This window comes from Rhinolophus ferrumequinum, chromosome 17 (assembly GCF_004115265.2).
Source record: "Rhinolophus ferrumequinum isolate MPI-CBG mRhiFer1 chromosome 17, mRhiFer1_v1.p, whole genome shotgun sequence".
In the NCBI taxonomy this organism is placed as follows: Eukaryota; Metazoa; Chordata; class Mammalia; order Chiroptera; family Rhinolophidae; genus Rhinolophus; species Rhinolophus ferrumequinum.
The window spans coordinates 30894355-30919408 of record NC_046300.1 but is presented as its reverse complement, the minus strand read 5'-3'; the positions used below and the strand labels follow the sequence as shown (position 1 = coordinate 30919408).

The 25054-nt window shown below is 38.9% G+C and overlaps 1 protein-coding gene and 1 long non-coding RNA gene across 6 annotated transcripts in view; one reads left to right on the top strand and one right to left on the bottom strand.

Annotated features, from left to right (window-relative positions):
• Positions 1-11928, bottom strand: part of ANKRD28 (ankyrin repeat domain 28) — a 151600-nt gene extending 139672 nt beyond the window's left edge. For 2 of the 5 annotated variants that reach the window (XM_033131798.1, XM_033131800.1), the window contains exon 1: positions 11716-11928. In XM_033131798.1, the coding sequence (XP_032987689.1) occupies positions 11716-11742 (27 nt within the window). In that variant the 5' untranslated portion in view covers positions 11743-11928. The remainder of the gene's footprint in view (positions 1-11715) is intronic. The other 3 variants (XM_033131802.1, XM_033131799.1, XM_033131804.1) reach the window with 3 other exon arrangements.
• A 290-nt stretch (positions 11929-12218) lies between these two features.
• On the top strand, positions 12219-24232 carry LOC117036720 (uncharacterized). Its single transcript, XR_004425434.1, has 3 exons — positions 12219-12287; positions 13207-13303; positions 22904-24232. It is a non-coding gene; the product is annotated as an uncharacterized LOC117036720 (long non-coding RNA).
• Positions 24233-25054: the final 822 nt, after the last annotated feature.

Here is a 25054-nt window from a genome sequence, read left to right as displayed (position 1 = left end):
CTTTTCAGCCAATGAAAAGCCACTATACTTGAACTTCCAGTTTCCTCCAATGGACTCTTTATTTACAATGGCTCCTCTGAACCTCTCTTTCCTCTGTGAGAGAACAGCTCCTCTTCTTTGTTCTCTGGACTTGCCTGTGGTTCACCATTAGACTGCATGTCCTGAATTGTACTCTTTGTTGTTGCCAAATAAACCCATTTTGCTGGAGAAATGTCTGGCTATTTGTTTAAGGTCAACAGGTCAGAGTAGAGGATAAGGATCTAAGACTGACATAATAGCAGCAGAGGGAGGAACTGCAGCGGAAGCTCCCACTGAGAAACAAGGCTTGCGGAGAAAAGGGTACAGCCTGAGAGGGAGGTGGGAACAGAAAAATGTCAAATTGCAATAGGCAGAAGCCTTAGATGAAGGGGAAGAGACTGATGGTGTGCATGAGTTAGGAGTTGAAGCTCAGGAGGTTGGGCCAAAAGGACTAAAAGAAAGGAGGTTGAGGGAGAAAAGCAGAAATAAAAGTTGAAAGATGGATAGGGATGGGGTTATAGCGGAAGGGAAGAAGGCTGAGTGCTGCAGAGGTCAAAATGAAGAATAAATTTAAAGGATGGTTAATATGAAAGATGCAATGGACACACCAAATAGGCCAGAGGAAAGTGAGAATGAAGCAGGATACCAGGCTATGCTCTTGACTCTGGACTGGAAAGAAGGAAGTGCCGGTCAACATCTGGTAATCGAAGTAGAAAGGTTACCCGCACAAAATCTCAATAAACACTACAGTAGTAAAAGCTGCCCATTTCAGAAAACACTACCCAACCAATATTGCTCAAATCAAGAGGTCAAGTCTTCTCAAGAGGTCAGTGTGTGGCCACACTGAACCTACCAGACTAGCTGAAGTAGGTTCCAATACAGCAAAGCTCAGGTTCACTGTGAGTGAAGAAATGGGTGAAACCAACAATGAAAGAAACTGTGGTCAGAGAAAAGAAATTCCGAATTCAAAACTGGCTCCAAGATGTTGAAGAAAAGAGGTGAGAAGGTAAGGGAGTTCATGTGAGTTTTATAATAGAATTTGGAAGTTTCTGAATGTAGAACATTGCTAGTAAGGAAAAGAAAATATAAACCGGTTGATTAAGATATTTCAGAAGCAATTAATACAATAGCCAAAACACAGGGGGGTCCTAAAACCCATAATGCACCTGGACAGGCAAAATAATCCATATATTACTGGTCATTTGTAATAAGCAGTGGGTACATCTAAATTTGAGTGAAAGTGATATAAAGAAATTCAGCTTTATGATAAAAGATAAACTGAAGGCTAATTTGTTTTAGTACGGGACTCTGTATTTAAAATAATTTACAGTAAGTTTCTTTAAAATAGTAAGGTTGCTCATTGCTAAATGAGTGAATTAACCATTATCTGACATATACACAATCTTCCAGAACATTCCTACAGTACAACTATACCATATTTCATTTACACCTCTTGACTAGTTTCTAAATTGGGAAATACTCCAACCGGGTTCCCTCTTGTTATCCCGGCTACAAGTTACCAAACGAGAATGTCTGAAAGGTTTCAGCCCCTTGGCTTCGTCTGTTGAAGTCTCTTCATTCCAGACATCGTCCCTATTTGAATCATTCGAGCTCACAGACATGCTAGTCCCTAACTACCTGCCTATAACTTGGATTTGGCTACTTATTGGATCTACCTGACTAATACTACACTTGCTCTTTTGATCTATTCACCTGGTTTCAATTCCAGTGCGCACCCTTGATGCTGTAGTTTGCTTTTACATCCCCCTTAAAAGCTAGGCTGTTGTTAACCTTCAAGTTCAACTAATTCGATTTCTTTAGGATGCCTAAATGCTTGTCTAGCTGTTTATAGTTCTCCCAGGGACGTTTTTCTCCCTCTAGCAATGACCCAGTCTGACACTCTGGAACTACACACTGCCTAGCATGTAAGCTTTCAAAAAGTGGGGGAAACCTCTCACCATTCAGAGAACTATCCAATATAGAAACCTCTTGTTTGCCCATCTACAAATATATACACACGCAAATATACATATAATCTTTTAAAGTCCTGTTTGAATTACATGATTTTATCCTAATTAATTTACACTAATAAGAATACAATACTAAAGGTAGTAGGTAGGTCCTTTCTGACTTTCACCATTTCTAATCCAAAGGTTCTCTCAAAAGGAAAAGGGGAAGAATAAATGCAATCAATAAGATAGTTCTTTAAACAAAAACAAAATAACTTTAGTCAACTGCAGGAAAAGTTTAATAATATAATCTGCATCAAGATTAAGATTTGCAGTTCTCCGAAATATGTACTCAATTTTTTTCTCGATGGTAGAGATCAAGGAAAAACATACTCTCTAACAAAATACCCCTATATAACACAAATCTACCAAAATGTAGTTTTTGTTCCTCCAAAAGATGTATCCCCAGTATCAAGGACCAGAAGGTAGTAGGCATACAAATGTTTGTTACCTAATAAAATAATCAGGATGTTAATTATAACCATTTCCATGAAAATTATTCCAAAGAAAATACAATATTTACATATAAGGTCTGGAAATCAACAGCTGAAGACTAACCTACCATATAAATGAGTTTAAAAATAACAAACAGTACAAACCAAAGGCAATGGTTCCCAAATCAGAATTTGCATAATAATCTAAGGAGTTATACTGATTAAAGTAACAATGGATATTACAATAGATAAATTCCGAAACTGTGGCATAACATAATAGCTTATTTTTATTTCGTGCTTACATGAAGTCCCAAAATCCATGTTAATGATCACCTGGGGGCATAAGGAGGCTGGAGGTGACCCAGGCTGACACAAGTTCAGCTTTCTCGGACCATCATTTCCAAAGCTGCTCTGGCAGACAACACCCAACCAGCAGGTGGAGAAAGGAGAGCACCGTTCAAGGGAAGCTTGTGTTTGTCAGGGCTGAAAAACACTCAGTACTTCTGCTTCATTTCCTGTGGCCAGATCTCAATCACATGGCCATCCCCAAATACAAGAGGGGCTGGTAAATATATAAGTGAGTTGGATCCGAGAGAAAAGGAAACAAGCTTGAAGAGCAAGTCAGTCTTTACCACAGGGTTTTAAAATACAGGTTCTGGAGCATTACCCCAGGTGATCCTCATTCAGATCTAACAGGACCACAAAAATATTTAAGATAGCCAAGTGATGTTGATGCATGCCCAAACTAGGAATTAGGAAGTAAAGAGTTTGGGGCAAATAGAAAAAATATTTCCATGGAAAAATTTAAAACAATGTGCTGGATAAAAAGAAAACTTAGAGGTGATGAGAAAAATTGAGCCTTTGTGCCTGATATAGGTGCAACTTGGGAAATTCTTCCCTCTTTGGCCTGTAATCTCTCGTGGCTCTCTTCCTAATTCTAGTAGCTTCTTCTCAGGCTTCCTTTCCTCCACTCATTTCATATCCTGTGTTATACTTTCCCTGGCCATGAGCTGTTCTCATTCACTTCAATTACCACTGAACATACTTTTCTCTGAGCCCAGCCTCACACTGAACTGCCTACTATTACTACGCTTCTCCATTTAAATGTCCCACTAGGACCCCAATATATCCAGAATTGAATTCATTTTACTCTCAAACCAGCTCTTCTGCTTGCATGCCCTATCCACCTAGGCTCTCTAGTCAAAACCCTAGGAGTCACTGATAAATAGACTTCACATTAAAAGCTTTTGTGCTTCAAAAAAATACCACCAAGAAAGTAGAAAGACAACCTTCAGAATGGGAGAAAATTTTTGTAAATCATGTACCTGATAAGGGACTTGAACCTAAAATATAAAGAACTCCTACAGGGCCGGCTGGGCGGCTCAGGCAGTTAGAGCTCCATGCTCCTAACTCCGAAGGCTGCCAGTTTGATTCCCACATGGGCCAGTGGGCTCTCTACCACAAGGTTGCCAGTTCAATTCCTCGAGTCCCGCAAGGGATGGTGGGCAGAGCCCCCTGCAACTAAGATTGAGCACGGCACCTTGAGCTGAGCTGCCGCTGAGCTCCCAGATGGCTCAGTTGGCTGGAGCGCGTCCTCTCAACCACAAGGTTGCCAGTTTGACTCCCGCAACGGATGGTGGGCTGTGCCCCCTGCAACTAGCAACGGCAACTGGACCTGGAGCTGAGCTGCGCCCTCCACAACTAAGACTGAAAGGACAACTTGAAAGGACAACTTGACTTGGAAAAAAAGCCTGGAAGTACACACTGTTCCCCAATAAAGTCCTGTTCCCCTTCCCCAATAACAATCTTAAAACAAAAACAAAACAAAAAAAAAAACCTACTCTCACCAAATTAAGACATGAGAATTTAAAAAAAAAAAAGAACTCCTACAACTCAATAAAAAGTAGTCCAACTGAAAAATGGGCAAAGGATTTGATGAAAAGAACGATGCTCGACATCACTAGTCATCAGAGAAATCCAAATCAAAACCACAAGGAAATACCACTTCACACACACTAGGATGGCTATAATAAAAAAAAATGTAAAGACAATAAGTTTATTGAAAATGTGGAGAAATTAGAACCCTCATTTAGTGCTGGTGGGAATGCAAAATGGTACAGCCACTCTGGAAAATGAACTGGTAGTTCCTTAAAAGGCTAATCCAAAGTTACCAGCTAGTCCACTCCTAAGTATATATTCAATAGAAATGAAAACTTATGCCCACACAAAAACTTTCACACAAATGTTCAGAGCGGCATTATTCATACTAGCCAAATAGTGGAAATAACCAAAATGTCCATCAACTGTTGAGTGGATAAATAAAATGTGGTATATGATACAATGGGAATATTGTATTAATTAGCAATAAAAATACTGATACATGCTACAATATGATGAGCCTTCAAAACATGCTAAGTGAAATAGACAAAATAATATAGACACACAGGTAGATGAATAGTTGTCTAAGACTGGGGAGGAAGTGACAGGCTTAGGCATAAGAGGTTTCTTTTTGGATTAAATAACATGTTCCAAAATTGACTGTGGTGATACTTGTACAGCTCTGTGAATATAGTAAAAATCGCTGAACTGTACAATTTAAACTGGTGTGTGAATTATATCTCAGTAAAGTTGTTTTAAAAAGAAAAAGCTATCAAACATTTTAATCCAGAAATTGATGCAAGAGAAAAGGCTGCTTCTCCAGATTATTTTATATTCCCTATTATAAGATATAAAGTTTGTGAGGGCTTTTTGGTACTTCAAATAACAGAAAATAAAGTTAAATGTAGTGCTCAACTGTAATACCTCTCATCTAGGCTTTTGGAACAAGTGTTTGTTTCAGAAGCAGCTGCTTCCTGATTTACATTTTTAAATATTTTAATTGTCCTATGCTACGTATTTTAATATTACCTGCAGCCTTAAATCCTTATGAGTAGAAAAGATATACCTTTATGCTTATAATAAATAAATTTAAATGGTAATCCATCACCAATTAAGAATCTGAACTTAAATTTACTAGGCAAAAGTGAACTTGTCACTAGAGTTGTGGAAGCAGTAATTCTGTCCAGACTTTGCTTTGCATGCCAATCAGTACTCACAGAAGAATGCTGGTAACTTTTTATTTCTTTAAATCAGTATCACATAAGGAAGGTGGATGAATCACTTAATAGTATAACTAAGAACTGGGGTGGGGGAATAGGAGTGGAAATTAAATCTAAAGTACTCGAGAACTTTAATCATTGTATACAATGTACTGTAACACATTTAAGCATTATTGGTTTAAGTAACTGGAGATTTCATTAATTTTGCTTTAAATTAGAAGTACTGTATTACTGTGTGATTGGTTTGATGTGAACTGTCCATGAGATGCATTATCCAGACAAAAAGATTTAATCCTAAACTATTTTCTCCAGGCACAGAACATTTTCCAGGAGCATCTCACTCCAGCCCAGGTAGAGGGCATTCACTGAATATAAATTTTATATCAGACTAGAAAAATTGTAAGGAAATAAGGCAACATGCTGGAAAATCTAATGCAACCCAAATCTAACTACTTGGATTATCTGCTCTCTCTCTTTTTTTTTTTTTACTACCATAACCATTATTTAATTGCATTTCATGTTTAATTTACCCTAGTGGGACTATACAACAAAAAACTGCCAACTGTCACATGAATATAAGACACTCTTAAATGTACACACAAGGGAGCCATTAATATAGCTACCGAGTTTCCCCGAAAATAAGACCCAGCCGGACCATCAGCTCTAATGTGTCTTTTGGAGCAAAAATTAATATAAGACCTGGTCTTATTTTAATATAAGACCAGATGTAATGTAATATAATATAAGACCAGGTCTTATATTAATTTTTGCTCCAAAAGACACATTAGAGCTGATGGTCCGGCTAGGTTTTATTTTCGGGGAAACTCGGTATGAGGATCCTTTAAAGATGTACTCATTCCCATTCAAACTTTTGCTTACTACTTAATGTACTCAGTTTGTACTAAAATGTTTTTCATACATGTATGTTTTGAATTACAGCAGTGCCTTTTGTAATCTATTTTTCTAAAACCTACAGTAGTTATTTAACTTTTGGGTGTCATGGGCCCCTTGGAAAATCTAATAAAAAATTATGAACCCTCCTGAGAAAGGTACATATATGCACATTCCTCCAGAAGCCCCTCACAGACCCTCGGTTACGAAAGCCCAGCTATGACTTCCCATGACTACCAATCAAGTCCCAACTTCTTAGTCTTGTATTCCAAGTACTTCATAATGTAGTCACTATTAACTTAGTTAATCTATCTCCTGTTCTTTCCAACTACACGAACCAGTCAGGTCTCTCTCCTCACTATCCAACCACAGATAATACCATCCTCTTTTTTCTGGCTTGCCTTCATAGTTCCCTCTGTTGCTTTCCTGCACAACTGTTTGCTTTCAACGAATCTTTCCTGTGAACCTAAAATACCTCCCTTGCTACCTCCTTCTGCCTACTGTCAGATCATCTGATCCTATCTGAATTCTGAAACATGTTATCTGCACCTCAAGGAGGTCTCTCCATGTTCTACATTTCATTTTACCAGTTATTAAAAATCAGGAAACATAGGACACATATTTTTTAACTATGTCACATTTCCAAATAATATGCTGCAAATGTTTTTCCTCAAACTGTATAAACCTTTTCATGTGAAGTATTTCACATACTGTGCATTGATGTGTGTCTCTTTTTCTAGCCAGTAAGATTCTTAAGGGCAGAGATGGTAACTACTACATCTGTGTGTGTCCCTACAAGCTCCAACACAAAGAAAGGAGACACTCAGTACAGAATACTTGAAAATCTGGCCATCAGTGTTTTTCAGGCATTTCATACATTCTGTATCCCCAATTATAAGATTTTTCTAGGATCATCTATTTTTTCCTACCAGAAGTCAAATAATGCTCTACCCCTAGTGAATACTTGATCAAACGAGAACTTGCTAACTATCCAAAATCATGCTTAAGTTATTCTCATCCATCCAATATCGACTAATTGATATGTCAACCCTGTCGAAACAAACAAAAAACCTTCAATATATTAAGAATCCTTACCTACTGACCATTAACCCAAAAGCGCGCGCAAAGATGGCTCCTACAGAAAAATAATCCAAATGTAAAAGCTATTATCATCCTTTAGTACTACTGCAAAGTTTAACTCCAGTTATAAAACAAACTCAGAAAACAGAAACAAACATCCCAAATTACACATATGCACACTACAGGAGGCAGTAAAATAGCATAGAAGAACTTTTTTTAGAAACTCTTAAACACGATATAAAAGTTTAAGACCAAATGATTCATTCTACAACATGGATGAACCTTTAAAATATTATGCTAAATGAAAGAAGTCATTCACTGATGCCCACATATTTTATGATTCCATTTATATGAAATATCCAGAATAGGCAAATTCATAGAGAAAGCAGATTAGTGGCTTCCAAGGTCTAGGGGGAGGGAAAAATAAGGAGTGATTGTTAATGGCTTTTCGGAGTGATAAAAATATTCTGGAATTAGATAGTGGTAATGGTTGCACAACTTTGTAAATAAACTAAAAACTACTGAATTCTAGACTTTAAAAGAGTGAATTTTATGGTATGGAAATTACCTCAATTTTTTAAAGTTTATGACCATTTGGGTGTTGTACCTCAAAGAAAACTTTTTTTAAAAAAATAGGAATCTTATTTTGTAATTTATTTTCTCAAGCTGATTTAAACTGCAGTTACAAACTGGTCCTCTTCCAATCCCTTTTGAAAATCACAGCTTTCAATTTTTATCAATGGTAACTACCAACTTGCTAACATTTACTAATAGATTTTTCATGAGAATCTCAATTTCTAAAAAATTCCTAAAAAACAACCCCAAAAAACTAGAGTTCTAAAAATACTGGACACACTGCTCAGCAACAACGGCCCAGCGCTGAGCAGCACCTAACACACCTGCTCCTGTGTGCCACAGTCTCCATCACTCCCTAGTCTTCCAGATACTGCAACCAGTCAGTGAGTCAGTTGCCATTTAGCTTCCCAGTTGTGAGTCTGTTATCCCTGAACTAAACAAAGACCACCTACCTTTCTACCTTTCTTATTAGGGTATACTATGAATCACTGCTGACAACATGTAATCATGAAGTTGGTCAAAGGGTACAAACTCCCAGCTATAAGATAAGTTCTGGAGATCTAAGGTACAGCATGGTGATTATAATTAATAATACTGTATTTTGTGTGTGTATACACACACACACACAATTTGAAAGCAGATCTTAAATGTTATTTCCACACACACAAAAAAATGGTAATTATGTGAGGGAACAGAGATGTTAACTAACCATATTGTGGTAATCATTTCACAATACATACAAGTATAAAATGATCGTGTTGTATTCCTTAAACTTACATATGTTATATGTCAATAATATCTCAGTAAGGCAAGAAAGTAAAATTAAAAATTTTAATATAATAATTATAAATCATAAATACAATGTATGATTATTTTTATTAACTGCAAAGACAAAAATCTTGACACCTGTTGGACAGAACCCTACAAGTGTTACAAATTCATGCTATATAAACACTTTCGTGTGTGTGTGTGGGGGGGGAATCACAGGAAACGTTTGTTTCTACTACAAATTATTTTCACTTCATTTATAATTAAAATTATTTTCATTTACTAATAGAAAATAGTACAATAGTAACCTTTTATACCCATATTAGGTGTTGACACAAAATGAGGGATGCTGTCTTATTTAGATTATTGATTGGATATGAAAACAAATTTCTTCATTTACTCACAGAGTTTATGTTTAAGCCATCTAGAACCACCCCCCCCCCACTTATAGGCACAAAGAAAAACAATCCCTACCCATTACAGTTTCTATGTACTAAACTGTATTTGCAAAGATAGAAGAAAACAGAACACAATGTGAATATGGAAATAACAGACAAACTAGGTTCTACTACTTCCTATCTCAAGTAAATGAGGATTGTGCTAAATGCTAAGCCAGGTACTTGCCAGCTTTAAAATTCTGCGTACTTATCCAGATTTCCCTTCCTCCAAATAAAATAATCCATCTAGCTGAACTCCTTTTCCTGTAGATGGGAAAGATTAAAATAAAATAGTATTTGCATTCCTTTTCATTTTTACCATAACTTCTTATAGTAATAAAATATCAACATATATGATGACCTCTAAAAGCAACTATTCCCTTTAAACTAGGCAAAAAAGAAACTCATTTCTCAAAGTCTTCCAAAGGAATGACCTGATGAGCCAATTACTTAGTAGATTAGAGGTAAACCTCAATGTTCTTCTTCCCCCTCTGAGCCATGTCACTTCACTAACTTGTCCAAGTATCCTCAAGTTTACAGGTGACATTTTAAACATCATCATTACCCCCTGAGTATTAATACATATTATATAAAACTGGAGTAGCATCACAATTGCTTCATAATTACAATTCCTAAATACACAAATGCAAAGTTGCAACTGGATTTTATGTCGGACTGAAACTACAATTCTGTTCATGTTTAAACCTGATGGTGAATAAACTGGGATGCTCTCCTAAAAGTTCACTAAATTCCTAATGCATGCAATGATCCAAACTGCAAAAATAACCTTTTTGAGATTGTAGGACTAGAAACAAAACAAAAATCAATCATTATCTCAATTATACCTTATGGAAGTACAAAAGTGCCATTAAGATTGGTAAAGATTAGTGGAGAACGTAGATCTTGAGTTCCACACCATCAAAAGTATCAAGTTAGTAAACTGTACAAGAATTAGCAGGAATTAGTTTATGCTTTAACTGTGCTTTACCTGTTATTCTTTAACAATGCTGTCCCATGAACTTTCTGATGATATATAAACCAGAAATTCTATATTGTGCTGTGCAATACCATAGTCAATTGTCACATATAGCTACTGAGCACTTGAAATGTGGCTAGCATGACTGAGAGACTCAATGTTTTATTTTAATTAATTTAAGTTGCCACATGTAGCTAGTGGCTATCCCACTGGACAATGCAGTTCTATACTTTGAAATACAATGTATTTCAGTAATACCTTGTTATTGACCAAACAGTAGTTTCTGAAAGTATCATGTCCTGTTGATGTCATCACCAGCTATATAACCTTGCTGATACTAAATGATACACAAATTCAGTCAGTAGCCTAAACATAAAATAAAATTCACTTATGAAATGAGAATTCATGATACTGCCTAGGTTCAGAATTTAAGGTACAATACTCACGGAGACAATATTAAAAAACACATCTCAAGTTTTCCCCATTGTTTTTGCAAAAGGGGTAAAAACTTTCGGAATAGTTTCCCAATGCATGCACGTTACTTTCCCTTCAAATCTATTCAATATCTTCTGTTCAGAAAACCAAATGGTAAAAATAAATTCTCACCACTAATAAATTTACTGCGACTCGGTAAATTTCACACGTTAATTTCTCTTTGCCTTAAAGGAGAGATACAAATGTTTGGAAACCTCTGCATCGCCTGAAAGCCTTGTTAACCATCTTTCCATGTTTTCAGGTGAACAAATCATTCCCATATAGTTACGATTTCATTGCTAGACACGAAGTATTTTTTCAGTTCAAGAAGAGTGACCACTCTTTGCGCTACTGCAGGTATTCTTTGACCAGCTATTCCTAAGTCAAGAAAAGTAACCAAGATGGTGCACAAGATGTCAAAAGAAAACAAGTCTGGGAACCTGCACGTGGAGTAACTAGTCCCTAAGCAAAATCAACCGTCTTTAACCCGGAGAGAGTCAGCCTTGAACTATCCGGCGAAGCCAACAGGCGAGCAAGGTCGTGACCCTAGGTCACGGCCGCCTGCACCGCTCCCGCCCAGCAGCGGTAAGCCACCTGTTAGGCCCGAGCCTCACCTGGCAGGAGAGAGCGAAGGCGCAGACCCGGCGGCGCGCCGGCCGCGGACGCCCAGGCGGGGAGCGCGGGACCCGCCCCTCTCGCGGCAGCGTCCGGAGGCGGCTGCGAGCCCCCCAGCGGCACGTGGGCTTACCCCAGACCGGGTTTCGCTGACAGGAAGGTCGCCCGCGTTCCCGGCCTGACCGCCCCACGCGCGTCGCCGGGGCGACACACAGCCTCCCTCGCAGCCATAGCGCCTAGAGGGCGCCCAGGCGGCCCACACCGCTGGCTCGCTGGCCCGCCCGTCCCCCCTTCCTTCCACCCGGTCGGCGCGATCCCGCCTCGCCGCCCCTCACCTACCTGGTCACGGAGTTTGAGGAATGCCATGGCGGTGGCCTCCGCCGCCGCCCCGGCCCACCGCTCCCGCTCAGTAGCTTCGGCCGCTGCCCGGGGCCGACGGGTCGGCGGCCGGTTGCGCTCAGGAGTCCGCGGATAGGGGGCGGTGCCGCCTCCCGAGCCACCAGCCGCGGCAACCGAGAGGTGAGGAGCCCGGCCGGTCCCGCCTCCTCCTCTGAGGACTCCCCGCCCTCTTCCTTTCTTTCTCTTTCCCTCAGCTGCCTCCACACGTAGCCGCCGCCGCCGCCGCCGTCCTCGCCGCCGCCGCCGCCGCAGCCACCGCCTCCTCACGCCCCCTTCCCGAAATACCCTGGCAGCCCCCGCGCCGCGCCGTTCCAGCCCGCGGCAGCGGCGGCATCCAAACTCCACTCCACAATATTACCACCACCGCCCGCCACGATTGGCGGCCGCGCGGGGGAGAGGCCAGAGTAAGCCGAGCGCCCATTGGCCACGCTACCGTGCTCGCCTGTGGCCCCCGCCTCCCGGAGAGGAGGTGCGGGGAGGAGGAAGCTGCGAGGGGTGGGCGCGGAGCTGCGGTGCGCGGGGCGGGGGTGTCGGGCGGGGAGCAGACCCGGGGGAGGGGCAGCCAGGTGCTGCTGGGAGCGCGCCTTGGGTGCGGTGGGCGGAGCCCGGGGCTGGAGGTGGGGGGTTCCGGGAAGGGGGTAACGGCCCCCAACTCGCCAGTGGCTGTAGCGTGCAGATGCTCCCCAAAGCCAGGCGAGATTGAAGGAACGGGGTTAGAGGCCGGAAGGGGCGTGAGCGATAGGCACCTGGAGGCTACCGCCTTCCTGGGAGCGGCTAGGGGACGGGGGCAAACCGGGCTCGCACGTGGAGGGCGAGTGAGAAGGCGCCACTGGGCGTGGGGAGGATGAAGGAGCCAAGGGAGTGGGGTGAGAGGTGGCCACTGGGAGGCTGCTGTCCTCCCGGGGGCGGCAGGCAGGGTCAAAAGGAGCGGGGAGCGGAGGGGGGAGGGGGTCAGCATGAACTAGCCGGATCTTAAGCGTGGAAGAAGAATGACTGCCCCTCACTGGCACACGCCCCTCCGGATTGGGGAGGTTGAAGGAGGTGCGGAAGGGTGATAAGGGACGCCTGGGCAGCGGTAGAGGAGGGGGCCGATGCTTGGAACTCGCGGAAAGCAGCATCTTTGCAGACAAACAGGTTGTGGTTGCCTGAGCCTTTTCTCTACCCGCCGTCCCAATCCGAAACAAGATTGTGGTTCTTTCCAAAATCCCCCTGCCAGGTTTGCGTTCCGCCCCCCGCCCTTTATTCTTTTGCATCTGAAGGGTTTCGCCTCCCATTCGAAAGAAATCAATTATTTTTACAAAAAAAAAGATGTGCTGGATTTCCAATAAATAGCACCCTTGGATGTAGAAAAGGAATTACTCCCTCACCCTGCTACACACGCCCCCACGCCACCTCAGTTCTAAACGGCTTTTCTTGGCTTTTCTTTCTTAGGCAGCCGCACAGTTGCCATTCCAGGCTTGTGTAGGAGAAGACTGTTGTGCGCCTGTGTCTGTCCGCCCAGGCAGCTCCAACCTCTGGTTAAAAAAAGGTACAGATGGTTAGAACATAAATGTGTGACGTCAGGCTCGGTTTTAAAAAGTCCCCTGTTCCCTACATCAGTTGTGTCTCTTGGGACAGACTATTTAGAGGATCGATTTGAGTCTGATGGCAGTCAGGAGAAAAGGGGACCTATGCCAGAACTGTCAGTATATTGTGATGCTGTATTTACAACAAAAAGCTTATCTTTTAGTCCCATAAAAAACGAAAATATCAGTGCAAAATGAAACACACCCGCCAGTTAACTAATAATATGATCCTTCCAATATTCTTTGACATATCAATGCCTTGATTCTATAGAAACAATTTCTTACATTCCTCATCATAAATTATATTTTCTACTTAAAATGGAGTTCTCATAACTGTGTGGTAACATTCTCTTTGGTATGTCATTCCTCTTCATCAACTTCAGCAGATAAAATAGGGATAGTTTGTCACCCAGCCTCCACTTAGTTCAGTGAGGGTAAATGAGTTAATGTTGTGAAAGCATTTGAGTTCTCCAAAAGAACGGTGTTGTGATAATATTACTAGAGTACTTTTATTACAAATCACCTTTTAAATAATTACTCATGTGCTATATATAATACAGAATTCTATCTTAATCAAGGAGTATAAGAATTTACCCTCAATCATATATGAGCCTATTAAGCACTGTGAAAATCTGGCCAGGAATTAGTAATCTCGCTCTCCCCTGCCCCACCCCCAATAATCTCTCCTCTAGGTTAAAGTTCTAGAATTTTAAAGCACAACAAGAACCAAATTAGGAATTTGGGAAAGATTAACTTTTGGGAAAATACAAGTACATCTGAAAGTATGAATTTAAATTGTAGAGTATGCGTTTTAATAAGTTTTATAATTGAGCTAATGAAACTTTCAGGGCTCTTCTGAAATTTTCTAATTAACAATAACTAAGGAAAATGTTTTATAATTGTACTCTCTCTGACTGCCAACAGTCCTCCCGATAGAGGATGCTTAATACCTAACACGGTTCTCACACTTCTTCACCCTTGACACCATTTAACTTGCATCCTAAATTCTCCATTTATAAAAACTACGCTTAACATTACCTGGACTACTTATATCACAAAATCAAATAAGATAATGATATGAAAGGCTGTGGGAACTCTGCAGGAGTTCAGATTTAATGTTATTATTACAACAACTACATTTCTACAGCTAAAGGGTAACAATCATTCTGAAATACAGGAATAAGAAACCTATATAATTGAATAATAAAATGAAATAAGATTCATGTTCAAAGTTTTATAATATTTTAAAGTCTTTATTATAAGGTATTCCTGCCTTCTATAAACTATTCAAATATTAAAGGAATCCATAGTATTGAAAAGTCCCATATCATCAAAACCAATGAGGCCAGGAACTTGAATGGTGTTAGTAATCTCTCTTACATCCTTATCTCCCTCTTCCTCCTTTTCTAAATATCACTTTCATTCTCCCTTACTATAGCCAGCAGCTCTACTCACATTTTAAGCACTCTGCAGTCATAAAAGAAACCTCATATTTTAAAAGTCTCAGGGAATGACTAATCTGTTGGGTTAGGCCAATGTGCCTATGCCTCAGCCAATCACAACAACCAAGGAATTGATGATAACTTCCATTCAGGATTAATATATAAAATGGTGGGAGGAAAGATGTCATACAGATGTGATCACCAGGGAAATTGCTATGAACTGGTGCACCACTCCAAATTTTAGTTGCTGTGCTACTGTGGTGGGCACTTGTCAGCACCTTATATTCTTTACCTCATGTAAGTTTTTCAATAACCTCAATAACATTTTTGTGTTGGAAAACTAGGGTCTAAAGAAGTTTGTGTGTCCATAGTTACCCAACCAATCAATGTCAGGGTGTGGATGCATGACGGCCTTGAAAGCCAGAAGTGTAGCTCATGCGGTAGGAAATAGAAAACTATTGATGACTTTTGAGCGAGATAATCCCTATATTATAAAAAATGATTTTTATGGAGAGCCTGAAGTACATGGAAAATGCATATAATAAACTGCCAAAGCAGCAAAGGTAAGTTCAGAAACTTAGAGGATAGGATTAGAAGACCCAGTATACATCTGAAAGACTTTCTGGAGGAGAGAAAATAGAGTATGTAGGAAAGGTAATATCCGTAGAGATAATGTGCAAGAATTTTTCAGACATGAAGAAGAACGTGAGTTATCAGATCAAAGGAAAATGCTAAAATTCAAGCAGAATAAATTTTTAAAATTGAGGCCTGTCCTGTACATAGTAGTGACGTTACACAATACCAAACATAATAAAAATATGTTAAAAGTTACCACTGAGAAATGTCAAATTATCCTAAAAGGAATGACAGTCATCCTGTCAGCCAATTTATCAGCAACACAAGGTTACAGAAGACATTGGAAAACATCTTCAAAGTATTGAGAGCCCAAACTGAGAAACTAGATTCTATCCTTACCTAAACCATCTTTGAAAAAGAAGAATAAAATAAACATATTTTCAAAATTTAGAACTTACAGGTGCTCATTGAAAGAAATACTAAATATACTCCAACAAGGAAAAAGCTGAACCCAAAAGGAATAAGTAACATTGAAGAAGGAAGGATAAACAAATAACTTAGCAAATACCTTGGTTAATGCAAATCAGTAGTTTTTTTTGTTTTAGTACCAGTATTTTGGAATTTTAAAACTAAGTGAAATTAAAATACTTGCTCTTAAAAAATATAGTAAATGATGATAGAAGGGAGTTTTGAATTAAATAATACACTCCCTTTTATTCAGAAGGAGTAAAATATTCCTTAACTTTAGATTTTGACAAGTGATTGTATTGGTTAAAGTTCTTTGTTGCAAACAACAGCATGCAAGAATTTCTTAAATTGATATATTGGAAGTATATGCAGGACTTGTATCTTCACATGTCCATGGGTGCTTCTGATTAGTAGAGCCTATGTCATAGGCCTGTATCCTAGCTGCAAGGGAGGCGGGAAGTTTGAGTTCTGAATTCAATTTTATATTGGGGAGATGGGATCAATAACCAGGGAATTATCCCAAATATAGAAAGGCTATTTAAAAGATTATGGCATTAAAAGAGATATAATATTACCATTTGTGACAACATGGATGGACCTTAAGAGTATTGTTTTAGGTGAAATATAATAAGTCAGATGGAAAAGGACAAAAAACATGATTTCACTCGTGGAATATAAAACAAAAAGTAATAAACACACTAACAAAACAAAAACAAACTTGGAGATAACAGACAACAAAATGGTGGTTACCAGAGGGGAACGGGATGGGTGAGGGCAAAGTGGGTAAAGGAGGTCAAATATGTGGTAATGGAAGGAAATTAGACTTTGGGTGGTGAGCACAAAATAAAGTACACAGATGTCGAATTACAGTACACCTGTAAATTATATAATGCTATTAACCAATGTAACCCCAATAAATTTAATAATAAAAAGATTATGACAACTTTAAATATGACAGAGTCCATTACTGATATGCGTATTAAACATTGAAGGATGTTCACCAAAATAAGAGAAATAGAATGTGTGGCTTCCAAAACAATAGAGAAAAGAAATGAGCTAGAGAAAACTTACTCATAGCTACTGGATTAGCAAGCAATAAAGAAAAAGGAAAAAAAAGCAAATTAAAAATATGATAAATAGGAAACAATAAATAAGATTGTAGAAAGATGTCCAAGTATATTATCTATAACAATAAATATAAAGCCTAGGGATGTCCATTACAAACAACACAACAAATATTCCGACTGGATTTAAAAAAGAAAAACAGTTATGTGCTGTTTGCAAGATATATGGTTAGAACATATTACCAAAAAGTTTTTGAGAAATGTGATTTTTAAAAAAAACTATATACCAAGAAAATACTAACAAAAAAATTGTTCATCTAATAGCATTAATATCAAACATAGGAATTTAAGGCACAAAGGATTGATAGAGATAAAGAGGTGATAATAGAGTAATCATAAAAGGACTATCCACCAAGAAGACACACAGTCATGATACAATCATGAACTTGTGTGTATTTAACCACATAAAGCAAAATTTGATGGAACTATGTAGAAAAATTGGCAAATATACCAAGAAAAATTAATAGACAAAAGGTTAGGATACCATAAAATCAATAAGCTTGATATCACATGAGATTACATATATGTACACACACATGCACACACACAATCAATAATAAAAAATAGTCCACATGACTCCTTCAAGACCCTAAATCCAGCCATTTTACAGGTGAATTTTACCAAACATACTGGAGATGATGCCTTTCCTTTGTTTTGTTACACAAAGTGTATAACCAAGATTCCTAATGCACAGGTGCTTCTCAGACACCTTGCCTTCCAAACCAACCTTCTAACATACCAAGTTTTTTGACAGGTACACGTATTTGAACAACAGGGCCATTCAAAACTATTTATTCAAAAGCTCTTCCGAGGGGATATCTGCTTAACTTCTCCTAGTATCTTTCTGCTGGTGATGGCTCCTCTGTGATTGAAACACATGGAAAATGCATATAATAGACTGCGTAAGATAAAAATATGTAAGTTGTATACATAGTATGATATAAACTCAAAAAGCAAAAAAGCAAACATCTAAATAGAAATAAAATTTTAAAGAATGGAAGAAAATATACCACAATATTAAACGAAGTTGTGTTTGGTTGACAAATATGAATCATTTCTTCTATTTTTCTATATTTTGCCTATTGTATTTAATGAGAAATAAGTAGTTTCCAAATATATTGGTACTTTATGATTCCATTACTTCATTAGAATTAAAAAAACATGAGACATGTAGAAAACAACTACCAAAATGGCAAAAGAAATTCTAAGTATGTCGATAAGTACATTAAATGTATTGGACTAAACACCCTACTCAAAAGAGAGAGAGAGCAGAAGGAATAAAATAGCAAGACCCAACTCTGTGACAAGAAGCATGCTCTTTGTTTTCTGAGTTTGTGAAAGATTGGTATTATTTCTTCTATAAACATTTCATAGATTAACTGAAACCATCTGTACTAGGGCTTTTGTTTGTGAGATTTTAAATTACTAATTCAGTATCTTCACTTGTTATAGGTTTATTTTGTTTCTTCTTTAGTTAGTGTTGATCATTTATGTACTTTTTTTTGTCCTTTTTATCTAAGTTGTTTAATTTGTTGTCATTAAGCTGTTGATAGTATTCCCTTATAATCCTTTTAATTTCTATAGGATTGGTAGCAATATCCTTTCTTTCCTGACTTTGATAATTAGTGACTTTCTTTCTTTTTTTTTTTTTTTGGTCAGTCTACTTAAGAGTATGTCAATTTTGTTGAGCTTTTCAAAGAACCAACTTTAAAATTTTTTCTCTATATTGTTTTTCTGCTATAATATTTATTATTATTTCATTCCTTCTGCTTGCTTTGGGTTTAGCTTGCTCTTTGTTTTCTAGTTTCTTAAGATGGAAGCCTAGGGTTTTTTTTATTTTTTTTATTTAAGACCTTCTTTTCTGATATACACATTTATACATTTCTCTTTAAGCACTGCTTTAGATATATCCCGTCTTCCAAGGCTATTCACTTTACAAATATCCTTGATAAGATAGCCTGAAACAAAAGAAACGTGAGAGGCAGGTGAGAATCATCTCTCACCAGAGAGTTTAACCTTAATTAAGAGCATGGACACTTCGTCCATTTTAAGGCATGGAGTTTGGGGGAGTGGGGAAGATAAGATTATTGGGAAAGAGGCTGGTAACTCTCTTTTGCTTAATTTAATTTTTTCCCCCGGTGTATCAATAGTTAAGAGTTATCAGGTCAGAGTGAGGACTGGGCATTGAGAGTTTAAGTAGAGAGAAAGTCTAGAAGTGTGACTGACGGTTGCCTGAAGAAATGAAGAATTACTGGGCACTGCTGAGGCCCCTCTTGTAGTTGATGATCATGAGTTTAGATAGTCAGCACAGTTATAATATTACTGTTTTAATCAGATTTGTTCCACTGCTTTGGTATAGAGACAGGGTAGCCAGAGAGTTGGTTTTAACCAGGATTAGAGTTCTTCCAGGTAAGCATGATGGAGAAAGAAAGTGGCAAGGGAGTTGTAGATGTACACAAAGGAGTGATGACAGTGATTGACCAGGGAATCCAGGCTGGTTGAAGAAGAGTGAGGACAGGAAGGACAGTGAAACATTGGTGGGGCCCACGGATCAGAGTTCATGGTGGTTGAAGAATGGTTGGAGTAGGGTGTTAGAATAAGTGAACTAGATGCCAGGAGGTGGTAATCAAATAATGGAATGCATAAAATCAAGATTTAGAGTTATGGTATATGATCATGGAAATAGGTAGCTGAGGTGGGTGGGGAAAAAGATCATTGGGAGAGAGTTCAGGAAACTTAAGTGGCCAGAATGTCAGATGACCTTTTCAAACTCACTAAGAATTATTGTAGAGAGAAAGTGAGCCAGGTGCTAAAATTTTCAACGAATGAGGGGAAGTAACTAGAAAGTTACAGATGATTGCAACATGGAGGGGTGGCAAGTGCTATGGACTGATGGCAAACTATTCCTTCATTTAATAAATATTTACTTATATATGACCAACTAAGTACCATCGGAGAGACAAATTATAATCACTGTCCTCAAGAATTGTATGAGCTAACTCGAAGCTAAAACATTCACCCACAAAAAGCTGAACAACAGGGCAAACATTGCAATATGGTGAGGCCGAAAGAACACTGGCCTAAGGATCAGAGAATCTGAGTTCTAGTTCCAGCCCTGCCAATAATTAGCTGTGAGCTTGGGTAAATCACTTAACTTCATCAGGCCTCAGTTTCCACATTTGGGTATGGATTACATGATTACCAAGACACCTCAGGGCCTAACATTCCATAACTGATATAAAATAATACGCATTTCACAAGGAAGTTAGGAAAAATAAGCATGATTACCCAAATGTTATAGAAAGAGGAAATTGAACCATGAAGGACAACATAATATGCCTAGCATCAGACTAAGTCAGGTGCATTGTTGTTTATGTTAGATCATATAGGGTACAAAGTAGTTGCCCTAATCTGTGTCTGTTTCCTTCCACTTACACAAAGTTGTATTTGTCTTTCCTTTATCTCCATTTGTTTCTGGTTAGGTCATGATTGTTTATGTCAAAGAACAAGGAAAGTACTACCAGAACCCATAACTGTAACACTGACGTTTAATGCAGCCCTGAAAGAATACATTTTTATAGGAAGCAAAGAGGTGTGTTGCCCTCTAGGAAATGTATGTCACTCTGGAGTAATTAGACTGATATACATTTCCCTGGTGGCAATGAATTGGTCCAGTAACTCTTGACATGAGCATAATGTTGGGCTGAGATCGGAGGTCAAAGTTTAGAACAATATAATTAGGGTAAAGGGGATATAAAGGTTTTCCCTATATAACAAATTCTTCCTTTATAACTGTAATGTTACTGCTGTATTATTTAATATATGCAAGCACGTTCAATCATACAGTTAACAGATATTCATTGAGATCCAGGCACCATTGTAAGGGCTGAAATAATTATGGAGAGCAAGAGAGCTAAGGGCCCTGTTCTATCTCCCTTAACTAATGTATACTTAATGGGGCAGATGGACGTAAATAAGAAAATTAATAAGATAGTTTTCAGAGCATGATCAATGTTATGAAGAATATAAAGTAGGGTAACAGTATTCCTTACCATACTTCCTCCATTTAGAATGTAAATATCACAAGAGCTAGGACTTTGTAATATTCATCACTGTACCCTCTGTGCCTCCACAAAATTAGTGAATTTTAACTATAGGCTTCTTTAGATAGGGTTGTTAGGAAAGATATTTCTATGGAGCTACCATCTGAACTGAGACCTGAAAAATGAGGAGTTTTTACTTAGGCGAAGATGGAAGGGGGAAGAGCAATGTAAAGGTCCAAGGTAGCAACTAGTTTAGCATGTTTAAGAATTGTAAAGAAGGCCATTGTGGCTGGAGGATTGTAAGGATGGGAAAGTATATCATAAAGTGAGGTTGAAGGGAGAGTCAGAGGCTAGAATAATGTAGGAAGTTTACTCTGGCAGTCCTGTGGGAAATAGACTGAAGGCAACATGGAGAAAACGAGATCAATTAGGAGATGGGAAGTGGTGGTGGCCGGCGCAGGGGAAGAAGTACTGACAAGTAGTTGAATTTGAGATCTATTGTGCAGTTAGAACAACAGGACAAGATGATTGGTTGGATGTGGGGTGTTAGAAAAAGCGAGGAGTCAAGAAATATTTCAATGTTTTGGCTTGAGTCCTGGTGATGCCACCAACTGCTAGGGAAACTAAGGGAGGAGCAGAGTTTTATCAGGGAAAATCCAGGATGCAGTTACGTGAAGCTTATGGTGCCGCTTAGACTTCCAAGTGGGTATGTAAATTCCGAGGTTCATACATGAATATGGCAAGATGTCAAAGCTGAAGGTATCCTTTTGTGACTCATTGTCATTGAGATGCTGTTAAGCCACAAAACTGAGAGAGATCACCAAGGAAGAGCATGTAGATAGATATGAGAGCCAAGGATTAAGCCTTGAACATCTGTCATTAGGATTCCAGTTTTGGCCTTTGGATAATGTGATATTTTATATAGAACTGCATTACCTACCAATTCAATCAGTCAGTTTTAAAACCCCATTTTGTCTTTCTCCTTTTCTCAGCAAATTGTAGGAAGCTATCTTGGTGAGAACCTTTAATCGCATACACAGCAGCCCTGGGACTTGCCAATATGTTATCAGATACATAGGGGAAGGCTCTGATCCCCCGTTCCCCACCAACCCCCGCCCCGCCCTTTGCCTCCCTCCCGACATGTAGCCTTAGACGACTCCCCCAGGCCACAGTCGTCCCTCCTTTATTCTCTTTTCCTCTGAACTGTCTATTCCTCACTATTGTCAGTACCTCTGTAGACATTCCTCCTGGTACTGTTGTGATTTATGTAGAGCAGGTGCTTTAATCTGTGTTTGTTTCCCTCCCCTTATACAAAGTTGTGTTTGTCTTTCCATTATCTCTGTTTGATTCTAGCTAGGTCTTGATTGCTTATCCCCACTTTCAACTACATAGTAACTTCTTCAAGGGCACGTTTTTCTCTTATATATCTTTCTATCCTTGTCGTGTTCTGCAGTTTCCATATAGAATGTAATTACCGCAAGAGCTAGGACCTTGTCTGTTACGTTCACCATTGTACTCAACACTGAGCCTGGAACAGAGTTCTTGAATAAATACAAAGAATGAATGGAAATAAAATAGCTGTTGATAGATTTATGTTCTAGATAGGTGATCAGGTTCTTTGCCTTGAAGCAAGACTTTCTCGCTTTTCCTTGATAGAAGTTATCTCCACTTTGGATCCCCTTGAGCTTTAACACACACTTAACACTAGGGTATGAAGAGGTATTTCACTCCTCACCACCTTTAGACTCTTTCTCCTGGTTCTGCTGATACGGAAGTAGATAAGATGGGGCATGCGTTTATGGTGTGCATAATGCCGTACATACAGTTGGGATGTGTGGTAGATTATCTGCAAAGATGACCATCAACTATTTCTTTCATGTCTGTATGTATATGTTGCTCCTCCCAACAAGAGATGGAGTTTGTTTTCCTTCCTCTTGAATCCGGATGGCCTTGAGAATTGTTGCGGCCAGTAGAATGCTGCAGAAGTAATGTCATATGACTTTTGGTCCTGGGCTATAAGAGGCCTTACAACTTTCAGTTTTACTTAAGTCTTGGGATCTAGACACCATGTTTAAGAAGCTTGGAATTCTGGATGATCTGAAACCACATTGAGAGACCAGCCAGTGTCCCAACCATTCCAGCCATTGCAGCTGAGGTACGAAATATGTAAATAAAACCATCTTGGATTCTCCAGCTCCAGCCAAGCTGTCCCAGCCAACCAAATGGAACAGAGACAAACCATCACCAAGGAGCCCCACCCAAACTGCACAATCATGAGAAATAATAAATGGTGTTTTTAAGCCACTGTTTGGGGGGTTATCTGTTATGTAGCAATAGATAACTACAATAGGACCGGTTTCAGGATCCATTTTATGACAAAACTTGTAGAAACACATTGCATTTAAAAGCAGAGCCTCTGCAATTTCTAGCAAAATTACAGATGTAATTATTCTTTGTGTCAGTAGTTTCCCTTCTAGGAATCTATTCCAAAGATGACCTAACAAAATATACAAAGAGGTACGTTGGCTATTCATTGCAGCACCATTTGTAATAGCAACAAAACCAATTCAAGTATATTAGTAGGCTATTGGTTGAATACGCTTTGTAACATCTACCTCATGGCAGTGATACACAGCTATAGAAAAGGAGTGAGGAATACCTCTAAACTGCCATGGAGTGATCATCAGGATATAAGGTTGAGTGAAAAAAGTGAGGCAGAGAAAATTGTGTACGGTATGATATGCTACTGGTTAACTTACTTTTTTTTTAAGTGAAAGGATAAATTATAAAATTTTCAAAAGAAATTATTGCCTATAGAGAGAGGGAGGGAATAGGGTAAATGACATCACAGGAATATAATCTGCTAACTCTAGATTGGGAAACTGTATAGAACAACCAACCCAGTTTCTCAAAAAATTAAAAAAGGAGTTGGGGGCAACAAAATGGGAACCTAGTGTTTAAAAAGAGGGACTTAAGAACATGTTAACTAATTGCAATTTGTGAACCTATTTGTATTCTGATTTGAACAAATAAACTGAAAAAGTTTATCAGACAATGGGAAAATTTAAACTGGTTGAGTACTCAATGATATTAAGGATTTATTATTTAGGTGTGATAATGGTAGTGTGGTTATGTTCTTAAAAGAATCTTCATATATTAGAGATACACGTTGAAATTTTTTATGGATGAAATGATATGACACTGAGAGTTTCTTGAAAAGAATTGCATGGATTGGTGAAGTGGGTGGTTTTAGATTAAACAAGATTGGCCATGAGTTGCTAATTATTGAATGTAGATGATTGGTTCATGAAGGTTCATTATATTGTCCTCTTTATATACTTGTATATTTGAAATTTTCCAAAATAAAAAGTTAAAATAAAAAGCCTCTGAGACCCAGTGTTTCAAGGGCACTGAATCCATTTTGTTCATAATAGCACACCTCAGGTCCGTCACTCCAAGTAACAGCATCTATATCAAATGGAAGTCATGTCTATAAAACTATGATGGGTATTTAGAACTGTGTGTGATTGACACGGTGTAAGTGAGTTTAAAGTTATAATGAATTATCAGGAGATCCAAGTGTTTTTGTGGTTGTGGTCCGTCCTTCCTTCTTTCCTTCTTTCCTTCCTTCCTTCCTTTCTTACAATTTCTTGTGTCATTGTTGTCTCTTAAACTTAGGAAAAATTTTAACTACCATGTGAATAGTCTCCTTCTTCTCTTCCAAACATGTATCATTCATTCACCCAATCATTCAACACTCTTTGGTCAAGTGACTACTATGAGAGGTCCTGGTGTTAGGGAGTGGATGCTGCTAGCTAACAGAGGTCTCCAACCCAACGGGATTGCACACTTCTGCCAACATGCATGCCCAGATGCTTACAACATCATGGAAAAATAAAGGGCTGTGATAGAGGTCTATGACAGGGCAGAGGAGGGGCTTGGTTGCTCTGTCTCTAGCAGGAGATTCAGGGAGAAATCTTGGCAGAAGCGGTGTTGGTGCATGCTAAGGTACTGGTTCTGGGAAAGAAGAACAACAGAATTGGGTTTGGTTTATTTTCGAG